This window comes from Typopeltis vanoorti, chromosome 14 (assembly GCF_054136105.1).
Source record: "Typopeltis vanoorti isolate ZY-2024b chromosome 14, IOZ_Tvanoo_1.0, whole genome shotgun sequence".
Taxonomy (NCBI): Eukaryota; Metazoa; Arthropoda; class Arachnida; order Uropygi; family Thelyphonidae; genus Typopeltis; species Typopeltis vanoorti.
In genome coordinates this window covers 10,698,295-10,720,817 of record NC_143562.1, presented here as the reverse complement: position 1 = coordinate 10,720,817, position 22,523 = coordinate 10,698,295, and the positions used below count along the sequence as shown (strand labels likewise).

General features: G+C 37.2%; 1 protein-coding gene across 1 annotated transcript in view; it reads right to left on the bottom strand.

Moving 5' to 3' along the window:
- Positions 1–7,647: 7,647 nt before the first annotated feature.
- LOC150099205 (uncharacterized) overlaps positions 7,648–22,523 on the bottom strand; it is a 44,162-nt gene continuing 29,286 nt past the window's right edge. The window contains exon 3 of the mRNA XM_090404280.1: positions 7,648–9,682. Coding sequence (XP_090260406.1) covers positions 9,147–9,682 — 536 coding nt within the window. The 3' untranslated portion in view covers positions 7,648–9,146. The remainder of the gene's footprint in view (positions 9,683–22,523) is intronic.

Genomic DNA, 22,523 nt, shown 5'->3' with positions numbered 1-22,523 from the left:
CCCAACACTACAGGACATAGGATATACCAGGGTGTAGGGCTGACCACTTATCCTGTGAACAGTTTGAGGTTAGATGATTAATAAGCCCTCCACTCCGCAAGGTAAAAGAGGGCAGAAAGAAGATGAGATCAGATGAGGTTTATACAGATACTCCTTGGAATAAAAGGATTCATCCTTTTACTCCATGGAGATCGAGATCGACATCTCGATCTGTTTGGAGATCGACACTGTCCATAAACACAATGCCTATCATACATCTCCTTAAACTTATTTACTGTTGGGGTGCTCAAAACCACCTCTGGCAATCCCTTCCATTCATTCACCACTCTCCAAGTAAAGAACCTAGTCTGTTCACCCCTTACTAATCACACTCTTAGATAACTTCCAAATGTGACCCCTTGTTTTTCCCCTACTCATCATGGTTTTGAATTTTTTCTTTTGTGTAAATCTTGTAGAATCCTTTTAGTAACTTATGAGTTTCTCTCATATCCCCCCTCTCCTTCGCCTGTCAGCTAAACTCTTCAACTCACATACCTTCAATTTGTCCTCTCTGTGGAGCACCTACTCAGAGAGGGGGCCACCAGGTGATGGCATTGGCTATTTTTATACCCCCTCTTTTTCTTTACTTTTCTTCTCATTCCCTTTGTTCCACAATTTACTGAGCTTTTTTTATAATCGTTTCTTCTAGACCACCTTCACTTAAAGTTAAACCACCAAATACTCCTAAGGAAAAAATAAATATCTTGGTATCCACTGAAAGTAAATTAAACTTGCTAACTGACCTGGCACATCAAAGTGTACTGAATATTTTACCAGAGGAATAGATGGACAGTGGCCATCCATACATCTCAAAAAAAAAAACAAATAATAAATATAAATCTGACAAAGGTAAACCCTCAACCTACTGAAAACTAGTCAAGTGTCCATAAAGCCAAAACAATAAGAAAATTTTTGCAATGGAACTGTCGTCGGTTTCGCAAGAATATTATATCAAGATTTTGATGCAGAAATACAAACCTTTCTATTTCTGGCTACATGAAACCTGATGGAATTTCACTGTTGTATGCAAATGCAATGACAGAACTAGAAGTGGTCCTACTCATGGAGGAGAGCTGTCCTAGTGGATAATATCATCATGTCCAACTTAATACTGCTCTGGAAGCAGTAGCGATTCGCCTATCTGTAGGATTTCTTATCACAATATGTTCAATATATTTACCACCGAGTGCTGAGGTAAATGAGATTGATCTGCCTTAACCGATACTTCTGATGGGTGACTTTAATGGTCACAATGCTCTGTGGGGTAGTGCCAATACAAATATACGAGGTTGTACCATTGAGCGAATCCTTGACAATAATGACCTTTCCCTTTTGAATAATAGACTCAATACTTTCTTCCTTGTGCCTACCCGCTCATATTCTATATTGATCTTGCAATTTGCTCAACTTCCATTCCTCCACTTGAATGTCAAAGAGAACATATATGGAAGCAACCACTTTCCTATTCTTTGCACAATGTTTTCACAGGTACTATGTTTCCCCTAAACGGATGTCTATATGGAAAATGAGCCAGGCTGACTGGAACACTTTTCCCCATCTTGAAAAATGCTGATAGTCAAACACCTATCAAAGTATGAAAGAGACTGCATTGTCCAGGCAGCAATGCTATCCATTCGAAGAACATTATCTCGATTTTCAGTCTATTGAAAGCTTTAGTGGAACCAAGAATGCTAAGCAGCCCATAAAGATCAATACAAAGCATGGTTATATTTTGTAGATGCCCCACCACATTAAAATTAATAGCTTTTAAGTGTGCTCAGGCCAAAGTACATGAGGTGAGATGTCTGAGTCAAAAACAATCTTGGATCCAATTTACTTCACCAATTAATCAAATGACCACTGCAAAAATTGTATGGGATAAAATATGGAAAATGAAACTTAGATATAGAATACATTGTCTACCTTAGACCATAATGGAAGTGTTATTGCTGATCCCAAATCTATTGCAGACAATTAATCAAATGACCACTGCAAAAATTGTATGGGATAAAATATGGAAAATGAAACTTAGATATAGAATACATTGTCTACCTTAGACCATAATGGAAGTGTTATTGCTGATCCCAAATCTATTGCAGACAATTAATCAAATGACCACTGCAAAAATTGTATGGGATAAAATATGGAAAATGAAACTTAGATATAGAATACATTGTCTACCTTAGACCATAATGGAAGTGTTATTGCTGATCCCAAATCTATTGCAGACAATTAATCAAATGACCACTGCAAAAATTGTATGGGATAAAATATGGAAAATGAAACTTAGATATAGAATACATTGTCTACTTTAGACCATAATGGAAGTGTTATTGCTGATCCCAAATCTATTGCAGACACCATGTCTGCAATAGATTTGGGAGAAAATTTTACCAGAATCTCAGTGACAATTTCATATCCTCGTGGGTTTTTAACATTGAAAGAGCAGCAAGAGAAACAAAGGCTAATTTTTTTTACCAATGTGCTTGAGCCATACAATCAGTCATTTGTTAAGGAGGAACTAAAAAGAGCTTGTTTAGTAACTCACCCTAGTGCAGCAGGGCCTGATGACATCCACTGTGAAATGATAAATCATCTTCTATGGTTCTCCTCTTTATATACAACAGAATACTAGCAGAAGTTTCTGAATTCTTTTCTTAAGTCAGTTGTCATTGCTATCCCAAAATCAGGAAATGATCCAACACAAGCAAATAATTATCAACTTATTGCTCTGACCAGATTTGTGTGTGGGTGATAAAAATTGTCACCTCTTAACATTCACAATACAGTGAAATTTTAAACTAAGGCTAATTTGGTTGGAAATCAAAGACACAGGCCAACAGAAAAAAAATCTGCCCATGCCTTTCATTCTCCTATAGGGAGTAGGTGAGGCCATTTTAGTCCAAAGTTTTGGAGACTGAGGGAAAATTCAATTCCACTGTTAGCCAATCAGAGAAAGCTGGCCGAAAGACTATCATTAATTATACACAGCATCCAGTAAAGAGAGGCAGATGACAGGTGCCACCATCTCGTGATACTTATTCCTAACACTCTGTTGTACTGCCTGAAAATAGTGGAGTTCTATGGTCAATTTTGAGTTTACGATTATGGGAGCAAAACCCTGCCTATTTGTGCCTCAGATTGACTAACTCAGGAACTGATCCAAAAAATTTAGAAAATATTCTAGCCGGTGACTAGAACTTAACTTACAGTGCACTTTCTTCAGGCAGCCAATCACCGAATATTATAGCAGTCTCACAGTTAAGCACAGAATGTTGAAGTATTCAGGAACAATCTCAGCTTTTGTACCTTTATAATTTACACCAAACAGGGCTAAATTATAAAGTTTATAAAATTTATTTATTCAAAACAGGGGAAGATGAAAACTGAGGTAGTACTGTAGATCTACATGTGTGATTAGTCTGCAATATTTTATGGATTTTTGAAACTGTATTGCTTAAATAGTAGAATTTTAAGACTGGAAGCCCAAAGCCTCCATGCTTCTTTATTATTATTACACCCTCCATGAAGTCGACACTCATCATGGGAGGTTCATTCAACTGACAACATATTTATCATATAGAATCCTAAAGTCCTTAACACTCCCTGCATTAACAACACATTCTGGTAATGCATTCCATTCACTGACAATTCTCCAAGTAAAAAATCTACTCCTCACACCCTTCTTCACCACTTTTACATAACTTCCAGGAATGACCTCTGGTTCTTCCCCTCTCACCTTCTACTATTTTTATAATCCCATCCGGATTAATCTGATAAAATCCTCTCACCAACTTAAACATCTCTATCATATCACCTTTCATCCTCCTGTTCACCAAACTCTGCAATCCACATCTCTTCAACTTCTCCATAACCAGCATTCCAAACTCCTGATATTGTCTTAATCAGTTGTCTCTGCACCTCTCCAATGTCTCCACATCACTCTGAAAACCAGGTGACCAGATCTGAGCACAATAGTCAAAGTGTGGTCTGACCACTTCCTTATCCTTGCATGTTAGAGAAGTTATAGCAGCACTGCAATGTGCAACCCTAGCAATATGCCCTCTAAACTTCAGTCTACTGTCAATCATCACTCCCAGATCTCATCCACTTCCTGCGGTGCAGCACCATCAATATAATACACAGCCTTTTATTTCTGCACCCGAAAATGTACCTTGCACTTATTGATATCAAAACTACAACCGCACTCTTTTGTCCAAGTAAAGTCTATTTATTAAATCTGCCTGAAGGAATTCAGCATCAGCAGTGCTACTCATAATTCTTCCCAACTTTGCATCATCAGCAAATATAACTGAAGATCCATAGTCAGTCCAAATGATATATTGTTTACAAACAACTTAAACAGCAAGACCAGAACCTGAGGGCACATCACTGGTTATCCTTTTTTTGAGACACTGCTCCATCATACACAACCTGCTGGTATTGTTCAGAGAGCCAATCTCTGATCCATCTAACCAATATACTATCCCATCCTCTGCAGCTCGTACACCAACTTATGTGGTAATCTATCAACGCTTTTGCAAAGTCTAAGAATATCACTGTATATGATTCTCCCTTATCTACCACACTCGTCACCTTATCATAAAATGAAAGTAAACTACTGAAACAGGACCAACCCTTTACAAATTCATGCTGACCTTCATAAAGAATGCCATGTCCATCAACCCAATTCTGTATTCTATTCCTTATCAATCTCTCTGACACCTCGACCACAACTGCAGTTATACAGATTGGCCTATTAGTTGGAGACTTCTTAGAACCATGCTTGTGGAGTGGTACTATTTTGCCCGTTCCACTCCTTTGGAACCCTACCCACTGCAAGACTTTCATTAAATAACCAGGTCAAGGGCATAACCAACTGTGGTGCACATTCCTTAGGCATATGTCATCCATTCCTACAGCCTTATTCACATCTAACCCAACCAACATCTAATACACCTGTTGCTTTCACTTCCAATTCTCTTAATACTTGCCTCTCTTCTATATATTGTATTGGATAATTTATACCAGTATGATATATGTGCTGATAAAGTGCTCGTTCAATAATTCAACTACATCCTTTGCAGCTGTTAGTCTGCTGCCACGACTGTCCACTAATGTTAATTTGCCATAATTATTCTTCCTCTTGCTTGCCACGTAGCAGAAAAATTCCCTTGAGTTAACCCTGGCCTGACCAGCCAATCTCCTCTCATATCCTTTTCTTTCTTTACCATGCTCATCACCTTTCTAGTCTGCACTTTATACTCTCCATGGATATCACCACCAATTGTCTTTACCTCCTCTGAAGCATTTTTTCCAGCACAGCTTGCTTGATTTCGCTGTTCATCCATTTCACTCCTACTCTATTTACTCGCTTAACCCTCGGCATGCAGTCATGCATTGCTTTTGTCCAACACTGCCTTATGAGTTTCCATGCATTTTTAACATCTTTTCCACTCACAGCTCATCTGCCCAATGTACTGATGCTGACTACAGCTTCCTATAATCACCTGCTTTATACTTCTACATGTATCCATTTTTGGCAGTGACCTTTTCCTGAATCCGTCATGTTTTCTTTGAATTTTAATACTGGGCTCTAACTTTAGTTTGATTTCTAAGTTAGCACTTTCTCCAGTATTTATGCTTATAATTTAGGTCTATAAGGTTACATCTGAAAATTGCTTGTCTAGCTTTTTAAAATTTGGGTTTACATCTTTTCTTTTAAAATATGATAACCATGTTTTATCTTGCTACAAGCTAAATGGCAATCACTTTCAATTTGAAACTCCTTGAACAAGTCTGCAGATTTTACTATCACAATAACATAGTGAATTTATGCACATCTTTAATGTTACAACATATAATGATAGTCAATGTCCTGAAGAAATCCAACAAGTATTTTCATCATTGACTGTGCACCTTTTTCTCTAAATATTCCCAGTGCATTTGTGTCTGGGATTAATTCTATTCTATTCAGTTTTTTTTTTTTTTTTTACCACTTTAGGTTAGCTGTACTAACTATAATGACAAATAATTGTTTCTACCAGTAACTTCAGTGGGACCACAGGCACTAAAAGTTGTCTTGCTAACATCATAATTGGTGGCTATCAAGATATAGATTCAATTAACATAAGCAGCAGCCTATTTTCTATCTTCAGTTATGCTGAATTTGAGATATAATGTTTGACTCTTGAATACAGTTGTCAGCTGTAACTCTTGTAAAGTAGTTACAATAGCAATTTGGCCCAAACATTATTAGAAAGCTTCTCCTCTTTTAGTTCCTTTCCCCTTCCATAATTTTCTTCACTCTTTATACTGAAGAGTAAAGAAAATAATTTTCTTTACTCTTCAGGATACTATTGCTGGTCTGCTTCACTATTTCCAATTCTAGGACTTACATTGACATTGCATTCAGATATATTCTCACAGAAACTTTATATTAAGCATGAATTGAATTTTTATTGAATTAATTGAAAAAGTAATTCTGAATCTTTTCCAGTTTGATCATTTGTCATTTTGTGAAATCTATCTTAGATTTCACCTCTCAAATACTGTTCTAAAAGTCTAATATGCCTAATTTTCACTTGTTTGTATGGTATCATTTCAATTTCTTTGAAGTCATTTCATCATTCTAACCACATAACAGACTCCTTATGAATGCTGCATGGTTTTATTACTGTTTGTCACACAACAGGAAACTTACACAGGCTGAATTTCATTTACTGCAGTAATATTAGAAGTTTATCAAGGAAGATCAGTAATTTCATATCAACATGAAATTATTGATCTTCTTGTCAACATGAAAGTACTGATTTTAATATAGACACAGAATGGCTATATTAAAATGAATATTTGCATGTTCGACATGAGTTTTCAACCAATAGTAGATTAAGAGTATTTTTGGAAAAACTGATTTTGTCAATCAGTTTCTTGGCTCACTTGACTCTTGAATAGCGAACTTGTAGGGATCATAGGAATTAGTTTACTTAATACAATTTGTTATAGTGGATTTCTTTTGGCATAACATTGTACTTATAGAACTTTGGTAGGGAGTTTTCAGTTGTTTTTCTAGTGAAAAATCAGATATATTAGGGAAGAAATTCAGGAATGTTCTTAGGGTATGTTACTGATAATTTGCTTCAATTATTCAATAACATTTCAAATCCTTTTGCTCCGTGATCAGTCATTTGAATTTGTGGAAATCAAGCTTAACTGTAGTAATGAAATATACTCAGACATTTCCATTTTTGTATATTTTAGCTAAATATTCTTTTTTTTTTTTTTTGCTCTTATTATACACTGTTGTAATAGGTTTCACAGTATGATACGAACACAGATGGTTAAGAAAATAACTATTTATTAACTTAAGTTATTATACACTGCTTGGAAAGAAGTCAACACACCCGATGGGAAACATGCATCGTGCAATGTAACAAGTCATGTGTTTGTAGCTGGTATATTGAAGGAATGATGCTCCCAAGTCAGTGAAACTGTGTCTGGATGAAATGGCTGCAAGAAGGGAGATGGAATTTGAAAGAGATGTTGTGATAGGATGACATGCCATGCTATTTGGTAAACTGTTGACTAATTGGGCCATCCCATGTCAAAAATCAGTGATACCATACTGAGCTGGAAGCACAGGAGTCAACTGCAAATGCTACCTACAGAGCATGACCCACCACACTCACCAAATGTGACCACAGGGTATGTGGTCACATTTACAGTTTTTACATATCTTTTACAAAAGATATGTAAAAACTGCCATTCATCAGCCGACACATTGAATATGGACATCTGAGCATGGAATGGAAAATGAGTCTGCATAAAAACATTCAGAACTGAGGTTCACAACATAGGTTTCAATGGTAGGACCGCAAAATGCAAGCCTAACATTACCCGAACCAACATGCAACATCATCTTCAGTAGTGCAAACAGAATATACAGTAGGACTTGGATGTTTGAAAAGCAGTGTTATGGAGCAATGAATCATGATACATCCTCTACCGAGCAGATGGATGGGTGTCGATATGGTGGATGCTTGGTAAACTTCTCTCACCGGAGTGCATAACCCCAACTATGAAATTCGGAGGTGGTGGTTTGATGGTATGGTTTTTATATATCCTGGTTTGGTCTTGTCCTCTGTTTGTGGTGCCATGAACACTGAACTTCGAGAGGTATCTGCACATTCTGGACAATGCAATGCTTCCTATTTTGTGGCATTTTTATGGAACTGACAATTTTCCCTTTCAGCAAGACAATGCAGTGTGATAAGGGTGTTGCTGTGGTTTATGGACATGAACGTCACCACACTTAACTGGCCTACACAAAGCCCGGATCTCAGCCCTACTGAACATCTGTGGAATAAAATGGAGTGTTGGGTGAGGTCATGGGATGTCTGTCCCACAACAATCCAGGACCTCATTATTTGCCTACAGGAAGAATGGTCCAAAATTCCCACTGTTCGCTATTGTATGCTTGCGGAAAGTATATCCCATAGGATTGCTGCAGTCACTGCAATGAAAGGTCCTACATCTTATTAAGGTAAATGCCATGCCCGTTTGTTCCTCACCCCCATGGTATCCGTTGGCTTCTTTTCAAGCAGTGTAATATAGGAGTTGTGTTCATTCTTACAAAAAAAGTCTTAAAACAAACAAGGGCTCACACTAATGCAAAGTATGTGTTTGCCTTTGTGTTTTAAGAAATTACCCAGCAAAATGCTTTACAATATGACATAGCAGCCATTCATGAGTGATGGAATCAGAAAATGGTTTATTACACATTTTACAAATTAAAGGCATTTCAGTAAAGTGGAGTCATGTGCCTATTTAGGATTTGAAATACGCTGCAAAAATGATTTACCAGAAGTTTTAACATTTAAAACATTTAGTATGAATTACTGCATGAGGATGTGTGTGCGTGTATTTTTTTTTTTATTTTTTAAAAACCAAAAATGTTTCTCGCTAGATTTGCTGTTCATGTGAGATGTAGGTTAAAATGTACATAATGTCCAACAAGTTTCTCAGATAAAGCTTTATTGGTGTGAATTTGTGGCTTTTAAGATATGGAAATTTTGAATATTTACTACAGCTTCATAAAACAATTTTCATTAATGTAAATTGTTGTTATGCCTTTTAAGATGATGAGAGCATGAAAATGATTTACCACAAATTTCACACATATACAATTTACTATGAGTATGAACTCTTGTATGTATTTTAAGATGACAAGTTTGTGAAAATGATTTACCACAAGTTTCACAAATGAAAGGCTTTTCATTATTGTGAACTCTCCTATGCCTGTTAAGATTTGAAATTTGTGAAAATAATTTACCACAGGTTTCACAAATGAAAGGTTTTTCATTAGTGTGAACTCTTCTATGACTATAAAGATTTGAAACTTTTGCAAATGATTTACCACAGGTTTCACAGATGAAAGGTTTTTCATTAGTGTGCACTCTTCTATGGCTATTAAGACTTGAAACTTGTGAAAATGCCAGACTACATGTTTCACAAATAAAAGGTTTCTCATTAGTGTGAATCCTTGTGTGTATTCTTAGATGCTGAGCACGGGAAAATGTTTTACAACAAATGTCACAAACAAAAAACTTCTCACCACTAGATATTAATGGGAACTGCTTCATTGCTTTCAAATACCCGAGTTAATTTTCAGATCTTCAACACAAATCTTCAAGTTCTGAAATGTTGTCTACTATTTCTAATGATCCTGACCATAGTTGTCTTTCACAAAATATTTCTCCATATTACTTTACTAATCTGCAGATCTAGAGCAAATTCAAAGTCACCATAGTACTACATATAACAGCAAAAAAGGATGACAGCTAGGAGTAATTCTCTTCCCTCTATGTGAAGAGGAGTTAGCTGAAAAGGGTAAAAGAAAAAAGTCATTACTTCATTGACAAACAATGACGTATGAAAGAAATTATAACACTTGATATTTATTATGACATTTCACCAGGACAATATCCCATTTGTAAAAAATATTCCTACTAACTGAACATTTCCATGTAGTCTTAAGACACGTTGTGGGAGATTCACATTACCATTATTCATATAATAACTAACATACTCTACCTTTTTAGGTAAGTCTGATCTGCAAAAGAACTGTGGGTTGGCTAATGATCAGATAATCCAGGAAACCTTACTCTAGAAACAAATATGAAACTACTTCAAGATGCTCAAGCCTCCTATGAGCAGGATAGTGGTCTCACATTAGCCATTGAAATTCAGCTACTACCTAAAGACATTCTCAAAGTATCCAAAGCCCACAGTGGGATTTGAACTCTTAGCTGGTGAGCAGATGCTAGGTCCACTCAGTCAACCAGGAAGGCAAAAACATTCAATAACAATGAAGTCACAGCCACCTCTGGTTAACCATCTACATATATTCCACTCTCAAGCAAGACATCTGGTCCTCACATCCCTGCTAATCACATTTCTAGGAGGTTAAACCTTGCTCTTTCTTGAATGTATTGAAAAATTTTTCCTGCATCTGAGATTTACTATTTGGGGTCTCATCCAAATTACTGTGTGTAGATTCGTCAAGTTGGTTCCTTGGGAATGAGGATGCAGTGTAGAAGATCCAGAGGAGACTAACCAAGACATTGAATGATCTATGAAATGCTTCTTAAGGGTAGATCGAGAGTTTGTGGGTTGCAGAAGTGGCTAGAAAAGAAGACATATGATAGAAACAATTACTACAAATGGTTTTATAAAATTCATACAGAGAAAAATTTTCAGTGATTACATTAGATTTTATTATTATTATTATTACTATTTACAGCATCTCCATGTAGTTGGGAGACTCAAATTAACCATTAACCTAACCTCATAAATTTCCTGCAATCCAATACCATCAATATGATACACTATATGCAATCTTTTCAACCCAAAGTGCATAACCGAACATTTGCAACATTAAATTGACAATCATTATTGTTTGCCCACAATGCCAATTTACTTAAATCATCCTGCAGGATATCTACATCACCTTTATCAACCATTATTCTCACCAGTTTAGCAATCATCAGCAAACAACTGAATCTAAACTAATTCTGTGGCCTCCTCTTTTGAGAGGGCTGCAGCTGATGAACAGTCAACAGTCCTCTTCCATTCCTCTCTCTCTATATCTCTTGCTTTTGTAAGATTCTTGCCCGTCCAATCTTTGATATTGTCTTTCCATTGCAGTTGGGGTCATCCTCTTTCTCTCCTTCCTTCCACTGCAATACTATTCTGGAGAGCTCTCCAGAAGAACCCCTCATCAAATGTCCTACAAATACTATTTTTCTCCTTTGAAAACTAGCCACATAGTCTCTTTTCACCTTGAATCTTTTAAGAACCTCTTCATTACTCTTCCAGTCCAGCTAATACGATCCATTTTTCTCAAGCACCACATTTTAAATGCACTCAGTCGGTCAGTCATCTCCTTATTGATTGTCCAGGACTCACATCCATATGTCCCCAAGCTCCAGATCACTGTCTTGAAGATTCTTGCTTTTAACTTTTTGTTCAGGAATGTTTCCCAATATGTGGTATATTTAGAAAAATGCTACTTTTGCTTTTTATTCCCAATGGTGAGGCCATTTTAGCCCTGACTAACTTTTGGAGACTGAGGGCAGTTCAACCTCCACTGGTACCCAATCAGAGATAGCTGGCCAAAGGCTATCACTAATTCAGTGCCGCCATCTCGTGGTCCCTAATCCTAACACAATATATTTAATGTCTGAAATAATGTGGGTTCTACGGTCGATTTTTTTGAGTTTATAAAGGCTTTTTCCTTTAGCCGCTGACTAGATTTGAAAGCAAGTCTTCCTTTGTGCGGTCAAGCGCTGTGGTGTGCAAAAGCCACATCCACTGAGCTACACAGGCTCAATAATTAATGCCAGCAGGGTTCCCAGGTGGTCATCCTCCCAAGTACTAACTGGGCTCAGGTTTGCTTTAACTTCAGTGATCAGACAAGAACTGTTGCTTTCAAACCGATCTGGCCACTTTTTTAATTCTTTTCTTAATTTTATAGTTAGATTTAATGTCATCTGTTATCCAACTCACAACAAAACTTTTTACATTCTCTATTTTCTTTGTCCATTCAAAGTGATTTCCATTCCATCATTTCCTTTCCTTGAAATCTTCATCACTTTTGTCTTTTGAATGTTTATTTTCATTTTATCTCTCTCATTTCCCCTGTTCAATCTATTCAAAATTCGTTGCAAACCTTCCTCTGTTCCACTCATTAAGTATGATATCATCTGCTTATCTTATATTATCAGACTGCTGTTCAGAATATATAAAACTCAAGAAGCCAGTGTTAGATTTGAAGGCCAGCCTGGCTGGCCAAGTGGTTAGCGTATCCGCTTTCTAGCCAAAAGGCTGCAGGTTCGAATCCCATCGTGGGCATGGCTGTTTGTGATTGTCTGTGGAAAATCTAGTGGTGGTCGGCGGTAGATGGTGTTGGTGTAGTTGCATTTAGTTGTAGTTGATGGATTGAGAGGTGGAGAGAGCTGTAGAGCAGGTGCCCTCCCTCGATGAGTCTATGGACTCCCTGGAGGTGTCAAATAATAATAATTTTTCAGATGTCCATTCATCTTTATTCCATCCTTCAGGTCTTCCAAGGCCTCTCTCATCATCCATTCACTATAAACATTAAAAAGAAGTGGGAACATCCCACACCCTTTCCTTATGGGGGTTCCATTCAGTATCCTCTCCTTCAAATCTAACACTGGCTTCTTGAGTTTCATATATTCTGAACAGCAGTCTGATAATTTTTCCATCTATTCCTATTTTATGCATAATATCAAATAAAACAGAGTGATTAACATTATTGAAAGCCTGTTCGTAATCCACAAAGAATAGATATAAATCTTTCTCTATGTCATTGATATGCAAATTAAAGAGTAGTGACCCCAGTACCGAATCCTGAGGTACTCCACTAGTCACCATCATTCTCCTTGATTCCACTCAACCATATATACCCCTGGTGTCTGCCTGTCAGCCACCCCCTTATCCATGCTACTAGCCTTGTATCCATTCCCATTTGCTCCAGTTTTTGTAAGTTTTCCATGTGGTATTCTGTCAAATGCCTTGGCAAAGTCTAACAGTATCATGGTGTAGCCATTACCTTTATTCAGTTCTGCTGTCACTTATGTGAATAAGTTACTAAGACAGGACCTACCCTTTACAAAGCCATGCTGCCTACTATAGAGTATTGCATTCCTATCTGCCCACAGTTGTATTTTATCTTTCACTAACTTTTCCAATACTTTAATAACTACTCCTGACATATTAACTGGTCTGCAGTTTGCTAACTGTCTTGGAGCCACCTTTATGCAATTGTACTATCTTACCCTCTTTGCACTCCTTTGAAACCTTACTAGTGCTGAGACAGATTGAACAACTTCAGAGGCAATGCCAATTCTCTTGCATTCATGTAGTACACGGGCTGATATGCCATCCAGTCCCACTATTGTGTTCACATTCATCTTTTTTAATATGCTGAAAACCTCCTGTTCATCTACCTCAATTTTGACATGTGTCTCTGTAACATCATTTTTTAGTAATTTTTCAATGACTACATTCAGTATTGATACCATTGTGGTGGCAAGGACTAAATTTTTCATTCAAAGTAGTGAAAAAAGTGGAATAGGTTGCTAGAGTTAGTCTTGACTATTTCAGTGAATAAGTTCAAGATGAGTTATGACAGGCATTGTGTGAATAGTAAGCATGGGCCTCCCATGATGAGTCTTCAGACTACATTGAGAAAAATCTCTGAGATAATAATCTATTCCATGAAACCACTTTTGAAAATTATATCTTTCTATCATATACTCCCTTCTACTTATGAATCAATTACTGTAACCCACAAACGTTTAAATTATCCTCACAGAAGCATTCCACAGGCCTGACCATCTTGATTTTTGCTCTCTGAATTCTTCCCACCATTAATTCATCCCAAAGAAATCCAGACAAAATCCGAGGACAATAGTCTAGAAGTAGTTTATATCAAAACCTTACAAAGCAAGATAACTTCTTTATGTTTACATGTTGGTGTACTTTTCAACATCCAAGTGAGCATTTGTCTCATTGTACTCACTTCTGCAATATGTCTCAACTTCAAATCCCCATCTTTACATATTGCCCAGAAAATCAATCTATTCAAATCCTCTTGCAGAATCTCCAAATCAGTTTCATTTGCTATTGCCCTTTCAACTTGGCACTGCCAGCAAACAACTGGATATTACTCTCCAATATTCTCTGGATACTACATCATACTATATACTACCTTTGTCAGCCACCTTTTAATCCTTGTTACCAGCTTTCAGTCTCTGCACATTATTTTGTCAAATGCCTTTGCAAAGTAACAATACCATGATGTAGCTATTTCCTTTATCCAATTTAATTGTGACTTTATTACAGAAAGCGAGTATATTACAAAAACAAGATTCTCTCTCTCTCTCTTCAAAAAGCCATGCTGACTTCCATGGAGTATCATATTCCCAAATTCTACCCTTAAACACTTTTCCAACATCTTTACCACTGCTGAGATACTGATATAAATCAGAGTATATTTTGTTTCCTTTAGTCAAGGAGCTTCTTCAATGTAATGTAATCATTTTGTTTCTTTTCCACTTCTTTGGAACTGAATAGTGCCAAAACTTAGACCCTCAAAGGCAATGCCACACAACAGTTATGGGAGGTGAATGTACCTGACAAATTTCACAATCTGATTGGCCATCTGGAAGTCCTGATCTGAATCCATTGGACTTCAAATTGTGGTCAGAGCTTAAGAGAGAGTCACCAGAAAGAAACAACACCCCAGCACTTCTAGTCTGAGGTAGATTTGGAGCAAGTAGTGGCAGTGTTTCCACTGGATGTTGTGCATGCAGCTCTCAATGTGCAGCTTCATAGACTTCAGGCATGCATGAAGGCAAAAGGAGGACATTTCAAACACTGAGTGCTGCAATATGCATGTTATATGTGGTTTGTATCTGCTGAAAGCTGTAAATGTAAATGATTTACTGAGAGATTAAACGGTTATGCACAGTTGTAATAGTATTTATTGGAGAAAGAGTGAATATATATCTAGACTAGGTATATGTTCACTCTTTCTCCAACTGGAGACAAAGCAATATGTTGGTTACTAATTCTCTGATCACCAAATCCAGTGTCTTTTCTGTCATGTGTCTTAGGGTGATTATCAGTAGCTGCATAAATCCCAATTCCCCCCCCCCACCTCCAATATGTTACCATAGTTAAAGTCTTCCATGAAAAATACCTGTGGACAATGAGCTAATCTACATTTTATTTTCACCACCATGCTCATAGCAGCAAAAGACTATTTTGTCCTGTTAACTTATATCTCACATCAGAAAGTCCCAAATGCAATGCCTGTCATTACTCTGTTCCAGCCTTCCTGCTGAACTTTTACTCGTTAGAAGCCATTTTTCTGATAAAAATTTAACGCTATTCCCTATCCTGTTATCCCTAAAATATAACATGTGTTACATTCAACCTCTAATTGCTTCCATGAACCAAAACCCCACTAATGTCTATAATTTCTGCCCTGGTTAGATAAAATGTCCAACACTAAAATCATCAGTTTCTATATACAAGTAAATAAGTTGACGATACTTCAAGCACAAACTTTGTTTGCTTACACTTAGATAAAGGATGAAACAATGTAATTTCTTGGCAAGTTTAATTTAATTTGCAACCAAGTGAATAAAACTTTCTACAAAGTTCAACACCCCTAAATTTTATTCCTCATACGTCTGACATTAATCCAGACAAAATGTATTAGGCAAAGCACTAATGAAAACTGGCAAAGAAATATTTCATACTGAAATTAACAGTACATCAGTAGAATAAACAGGCAATTCAAAGCGGGACAGAATACAACAATCAGTTAACCTAAAACAGCAAGTTTTTGATATTTACATAGGACAAGAGTCACTTTTGGAATAGAGCTGCAATCATTCATATTTAAATTCAGGTGGTATAACATGGCCTCTCAACTTTCTTTGGAATGATCGTATTTACAACTGTTTCATAGAGAAGATGAGCATTGTTCTACAGGATTCTCTATTTGGTCTGAATACCAGGTATTATGAGACAACTTTCAAGATTTAAGGTATTCAATATTGTACATATTTCATTAATATTTTTACTTCCCCTCCCAGAGAATTACCCACCTATCCAAAGTATGTTAGATTACACTCTCAAGGAGTCTGGTAAAGCCTAGTTAGAGAAAGTGTTTTTTGTAGTCAGTAAGAGGTTAGAAATTTTAAAACTTCAAGATTCTGCCAACAGGTTTTGAAAAGCCTGAAATTTATTGGATCTGCATTCGGGTACTGAATGCAGATTCGATTGTAGTATACAATCATAAGTCTTATTATCTAGCAAATGTGACAAAAATTGTAGCCATTCAATTTCATTTCGATAGTACTCTGATTATGGAAGATCATGTAAAGACGTAGAACAAATTATTAAATCTTCAATTAACAGAAGATGTAACAATTCAAATTTTCTGGGAGTCATTGTGGTTATATCAGTTGCTTTATTGTTTCTGTCTAGGCATTTATGAAAACTTTCCAGACCCCAGGTTTCTCCTCATGAGGATAACTAACCAGTTCGAGACAGCTGTCAGTGAAACCTTAGTAAGATGAAGGCGAATATATATGGACGTTTGGGCAAGCGATCATGTCTTCTATAAGGTCCGTTGCTAGGGCAACCCATAAATGCTGGTGAGTGTATTCCTGTAAGTTCTCCGGTCAAATTTTGAATGAAACTATAGTTTCTGCATTCGGCTTTGAAATAGAGAAATTGTTTTTACAAGTAATTTTTTGGCACTGGGGGGAGACCTCCCTATCTTCCCCTTCTGCTCTGTTTATGGAAAAACTGAAAAATAGTTCTTCTCAAACAGATCCAAACCCTGCTAATTTTTTTCCCTTTTTTTATTTTCTTATGTATTTTTAATTAATTTTTCACATAGTCCAGAAATGCCACTCTACAAAACAAACATGGAACTCTCAAGCCATTTCAGGTTTCCAATAAGCAGGGCGGTGGGCTCACACTGGGGAATGAAATTCATCTCCCACCTGTAGATAATCACAAACATTTGTGCCCATAGCAGGATTTGAACCCACAGCATGATGGTTGGAGAGTGGGTATGCTAACGACTCAGCCAAGCAAGACAGTGGTGAAGATATGTTGCAATCTTAGTTCTGAAAGATGTACACTGGTGTCCAAAACCCAAGGACAAACACTATTTCTGAAGATTACAAATGCAAATTCCAACGAATCAGTTTTGTGCACAAAGGGGGTCATGTGGTAGCACTCAATAGGATTAAAGGCTGCACTAAGCGAATTGCATTTGAAGCTCTTTTCATGAAGGAATAAAGTTGCAAACTTGGATATCTTTTAATATCTCAAAGACATCATCTAGATGATTTTATGGGGAAGAATTATTGAAAACTTGAAGGCTGCAGAATTACTGATATTGCCAGCATTTCAGACCAATGGAATGTATGTTCCAGACATTTGCTAAGCAGTTGTCCTTGCTCTACCAGAGCATAAAGACAGATTTTTGGTTATAACAGCAAAACTAAATTGACACACCATGGCAAGTCAGCTTGCAAGTTGGCTCCATTCAATCACAGATATGCAGATCTCGTCAAACTGTGGCAAGATGTCTATGACAAGGTCTACAGGCCTATACGCTCGAAGCCTGTAGTCTGTGTCCCTTTATCCACAGATCATCGTAGAGCATGTTTTCAGCGGTACTGTATCCAGAATAATTGGATGTGACACCAATGGGCTAATGTACTCTTTGCAGATGACAACAGTTTTAGTCTTTCCTCCGATTCTAGACAGCACTCGATCTGGCATGAAAGTGGTACTGCTTACAATCGTGAGAATGTTCTTGAAATGGATAGATGTCGTAGTGCTGGAGTTATGCTGTGTGCAGGCATTATGCCTTAATGGATGCATCAAACTACAAGTGCCGGAAAAAGGGACTATGGCTGGTGAACAATATTGCAATGAAGCTCTTCAATGTCATGTTTAATTGTTCCATGGTTCTGTAGTCAAAGAATACATTTTTATGAATGCCACATTACATTGTACACGAGCAATGGAGATACTTCTGGAGACCAAGGATATTAATCTAATCAAGTAACCAACTCTCCCAGATCTCAATCCCATAGAACATGGCTGGGAAGCAATAAGGAGATGCACTGCTGCTAGAAATTCCCCTCTAGGCAACAAACAAGGCCTTGTTCTTGCTATGAAGGAGTGAGCCAGTTTCTCAAGAACTCCTCAATCACTCGCAGCTAAGCATGGTATAATGTTGCGAGAGCTGCATTCCAGTTCAGGGTGGTCACATGTATACTGAAATGTCTCTCGACGGTTTTCCTTAAGCAATGAATATTAATTCCTTAACTATGTCCTTAGGAAATTTGTAACTTTTTACCAAAAAAGTTACAAAGTCACAAAAGTAACTTTTTGGAAAATTTTTTCATATACAGGTAAAAATGTAGTTTTTCCTTAGATTCTGGACCCAGTATATCTGATTTTTCTGTTACATCTAAACATTTGGCTCACATTAGAACTGAAGTTAATGTAAGTTACCTATTATAGAATCCCAAGATGATGGCATTTCACTAGATGTTTACTGATAGCTCGCCATACTAGATGTTAACTTCGTCCTTTGTCTCTTCACTATCCCTCTCAAACAAGCATAATTCACACTAAACTCAGCCATCTATTTTGAAAGATTACGAGAGATTAAAAGAAAGAAAAGAAGAAAAAAAAGAAAAAGAAAAAACTTAAAGATATTCCAAGACCACTATTCAGAGAATAGTATTTCCTGAGTTTCTTGCTGCCCCTGTGCTGAATCAGTCGTGTACTAGCTGTTAGTGCAATCAGTTGTGGAGTAAGAAGTGATTTCTGACCTCATGCAACTAATTATGTAACAAAAAAAGGTGCGACTAATTAAGGGTTAACAAAATGTTGACCATATTTGCTACCTTACTGTAGTTTTTATGGTGGCACTTTTTAGGATGTTTGTTATTTGTATAGTTTCTGTTTCATTTAAATAATGAAGATGCCTCTGAAAAATGTGGGAAAATTTTACAATTAAAGATATTTATGCAAGTTCACCATAATCAAATTCCTGATATGTGCCCTCAGGGGATGTACAGAAAGAGGCAAGGCCATTTTTTTTTTAGCCCTATCTAACCTTTGGGGACTAGACGTGTTGCAGGTAGCCAATCAGAGACAGCTGCCCCAAGATTATCACTAATTATATATGGCTGGCAAGTGCCAGCTGTGGTCCCTAACACAGTATCTAAACTTTAGGGACTAGTGGGCAGTACACTTGCTGCAGGTAGCCAATCAGAGACAGCTGCCCCAAGATTACCACTAATTATTAAAGCCTTGCTAGTGTTACCGTCGTGGTCCCTAACACAACATATTTGATTGAAATAGAATGGGTTCTATAGTCAATTTTCTTGAGTTAACAAGATAGAAAATCCAAGTTTCCTGGAAAAAAAACAACATGCTTGCCCATGCCCCAGATAAGACTAATTCAGGAAGCAGTCAAAAAAAGGGTTAGAAACAGTTTTTCCAGTCAGTGACTAGATTCAACCATTTTCTTAGAGTAGCCTTGCACCATAGGTGCATGTAGCAACTTACACAGGTGTACACAGGCCTCATTTCTTGCATTGATAGTGTGTTGAGGAGGCTGTACTGTTGTGCTTGGTATGTTTGTTTATCTTCTAGTATTACTGAATTATTATTATTATTATTCAGGCCTCCATGGAGTCAAACGACACATCGTGGGAGGTCCTTCCTAAGAAACACAAAGTCTATCACACTGCTCCTTGAATTCATTGACCATTCTTGCTCTCACCACTCTATCAGACAATGCATTCCATGGTTCAACCGCCCTCCAATGCAAAGTGAAGAAACCACTCCTCATCCTCTTGCTCACAGCTTCCTTTAACAACATCCAGGGATGGCCCATTGTCATTGCTCCTTCCCAGTGTTCCATCAAGCAAAAGAACTCCCCGATGTCAACCCTGTAACTACCTCTCAACAGTTTAAAAGTCTCAATCATATTACCTCTTCTTCTATCTACCAAACTCTGCAGTCCACATTCCCTCAGTCGATTCTCATAACTAACATTGTAGAGTCCTGAAACCATCTTTGTTATCCATCTCTGTACCCTTTCCACAGTTAATTTATCCCCTTCAAATCCTAGGGACCAAATTTGCAAACAATAACCTAAGTGTGGACTGATCAGGGTCTTATACAATGGAATGATAACTCTTATCTCTGCAGTGTCCTCAGTATTGCAGCAATCTTCTGTGTTAACTTCACCACCTTTGCAATATGCTCCCTGAATTTCAGGTTTCTATCAATAATCACCCCCACATCTCATCTCCCCTACTTCCTCCAGTAGAGTTCCTCCAATCAAGCATGCAGCCCCCCATCAATGTATCCCAAACTTCAAGACTTTAAATTTTACTGCATTAAACTTACACTCCTATTCATTTGCCCATCTGTCTAGTTTATTCAAATCCACTTGCAGGGCTGCCACATCTGCTTTATTAGTAATATTCCTTCTCAGCTTCATATCATCTGCAAACAACTGAATATCCCCTTGCAATCCACTGACAATGTCATTGATATAAAGGTTAAACAATACAGGTTCCCAGTACTGAGCCCTGTGGGACTGCACTTGTAGCCTTCTGCCTCCTTGATATTGCCCCACCATCTCTCTGATACCTATCAGACAGCCAATCCTGAATCCAGTTGACTAACCCAACATCCAAACCCATGTGCTGCAATCATGTGGCACCCTATCAAATGCCTTTGCAAAATCCCCAAAAAATGGCAGTATATGCCTTTTCCTCATCAACTGATCTTGTCACTTTATTATAAAAGGCAATCATATCACTAAAGCAAGAGCGACCCTTAACAAATCCATGCTGACTCTCACAGATAACATTATCCTCATCTGCCCATCGCTATATATGGTTCCTCACTAATTTCTCCAAGATCTTAACTACTGATGAAACACAAACTGGCCTACAATTAGTCACTTCCAGTCTGCTACTGCTCTTATGCAATGGCACAATCTTACTTTCCTTCCATTCTTTGGGTACCTTTTTGTATAAGAATTTGTATAAGTAAAAAAAAAAAAAATTAACTTCTCGAAAGAAATGTGAGTGATGTATCTAGGAGGGAAGAGCTATTTGATTATTATTGAGTTTCAAAGTGTATGCCAGGATGCTGTCATAAATTGTCATTTAAATGCATTAAAGTGGAAGAGTTTGTTCTGCAGATGATACATGCAGTGTGACTGAAAAGGAGGTAGCAAGAGGGAACCACTGTAGTCCTATTCAGTTTGGTGTATGTTTTTTTTTCCTTTTTCTTCCCATTTTGGGGGAACTTTAGTGGTAGCTTTGTAAACAAAGATATAGTTTCACAATAATGTCTAAAATGCTGAGGGTGAGAATTTTTAATAAATTTTTTTCCTGTAATGATTTACAAAATCTGTTTATGGGGCACACTAAATCATTAATCAAATCATAATCTATAATCTGGTAAGGTGAGTGATCCTTTAAAAAAAGTCATGCATTAATTTTCTCGCTATTCCCTACTTTTAGAAGGTTTATTCCACAATGAAATAGCTTTTCTGTGCCACAGTGCCACCTTCTCAGAATATGGTAACTGGTTTAGTCCTCCCAAGGTAAGTTGACGATAAATGTTAAGGGTTCAAGTTAAAAAGTAACTTAGTACTACTTCAGTTCCAAATATCTGCAATGAGTGAAAGGGCCTAAGCATATAACTTTATTATTACTTGACACCTCCAAGGAGTCCAAAGACTCATCAACGGAGGGCACCTACTCTACAACTCTTAGTCTCCATCACTCAATCCTCCAACTACAGCAAACCACATCATCTACACCAACACCATCTGCTGCCCACCACTGTCACTAGTATTTTTTTTTTTTTACATGCAATCAAATATCCATGCCCACAACAGGTTTTGAACCTATAGCCTTGTGGCTGGAGAGCACACATGCTAACCAGGCCAGCACTTGATGTAACAAATTTGATGATTCACTCAACTATTCTTTTTGAACACACATGCAACAAACCTTTGACATCCATTTGAGACTGATGGGCTTAGAGTTTTCGTTCAGGATGCCTCTGGGAAATTTCCACGAAGTTCTCAAATTCATGTGCAACATACTAGTTACGCCACTGAACTTGATTATAATATAAGCAACCCTTCCCCTCGTGCAAACGTGATCACCATGATTTAACCGGCAATACCCATTTTTAGACAGCATAAAATGGTGGAAACAATATAAAATGTTAATTTAATGGGTACATTATTAGGACTGATCTAATAAAATATCAACTTCAACTTTAAAATATTAACTGAAAAAAAAATAATCGAC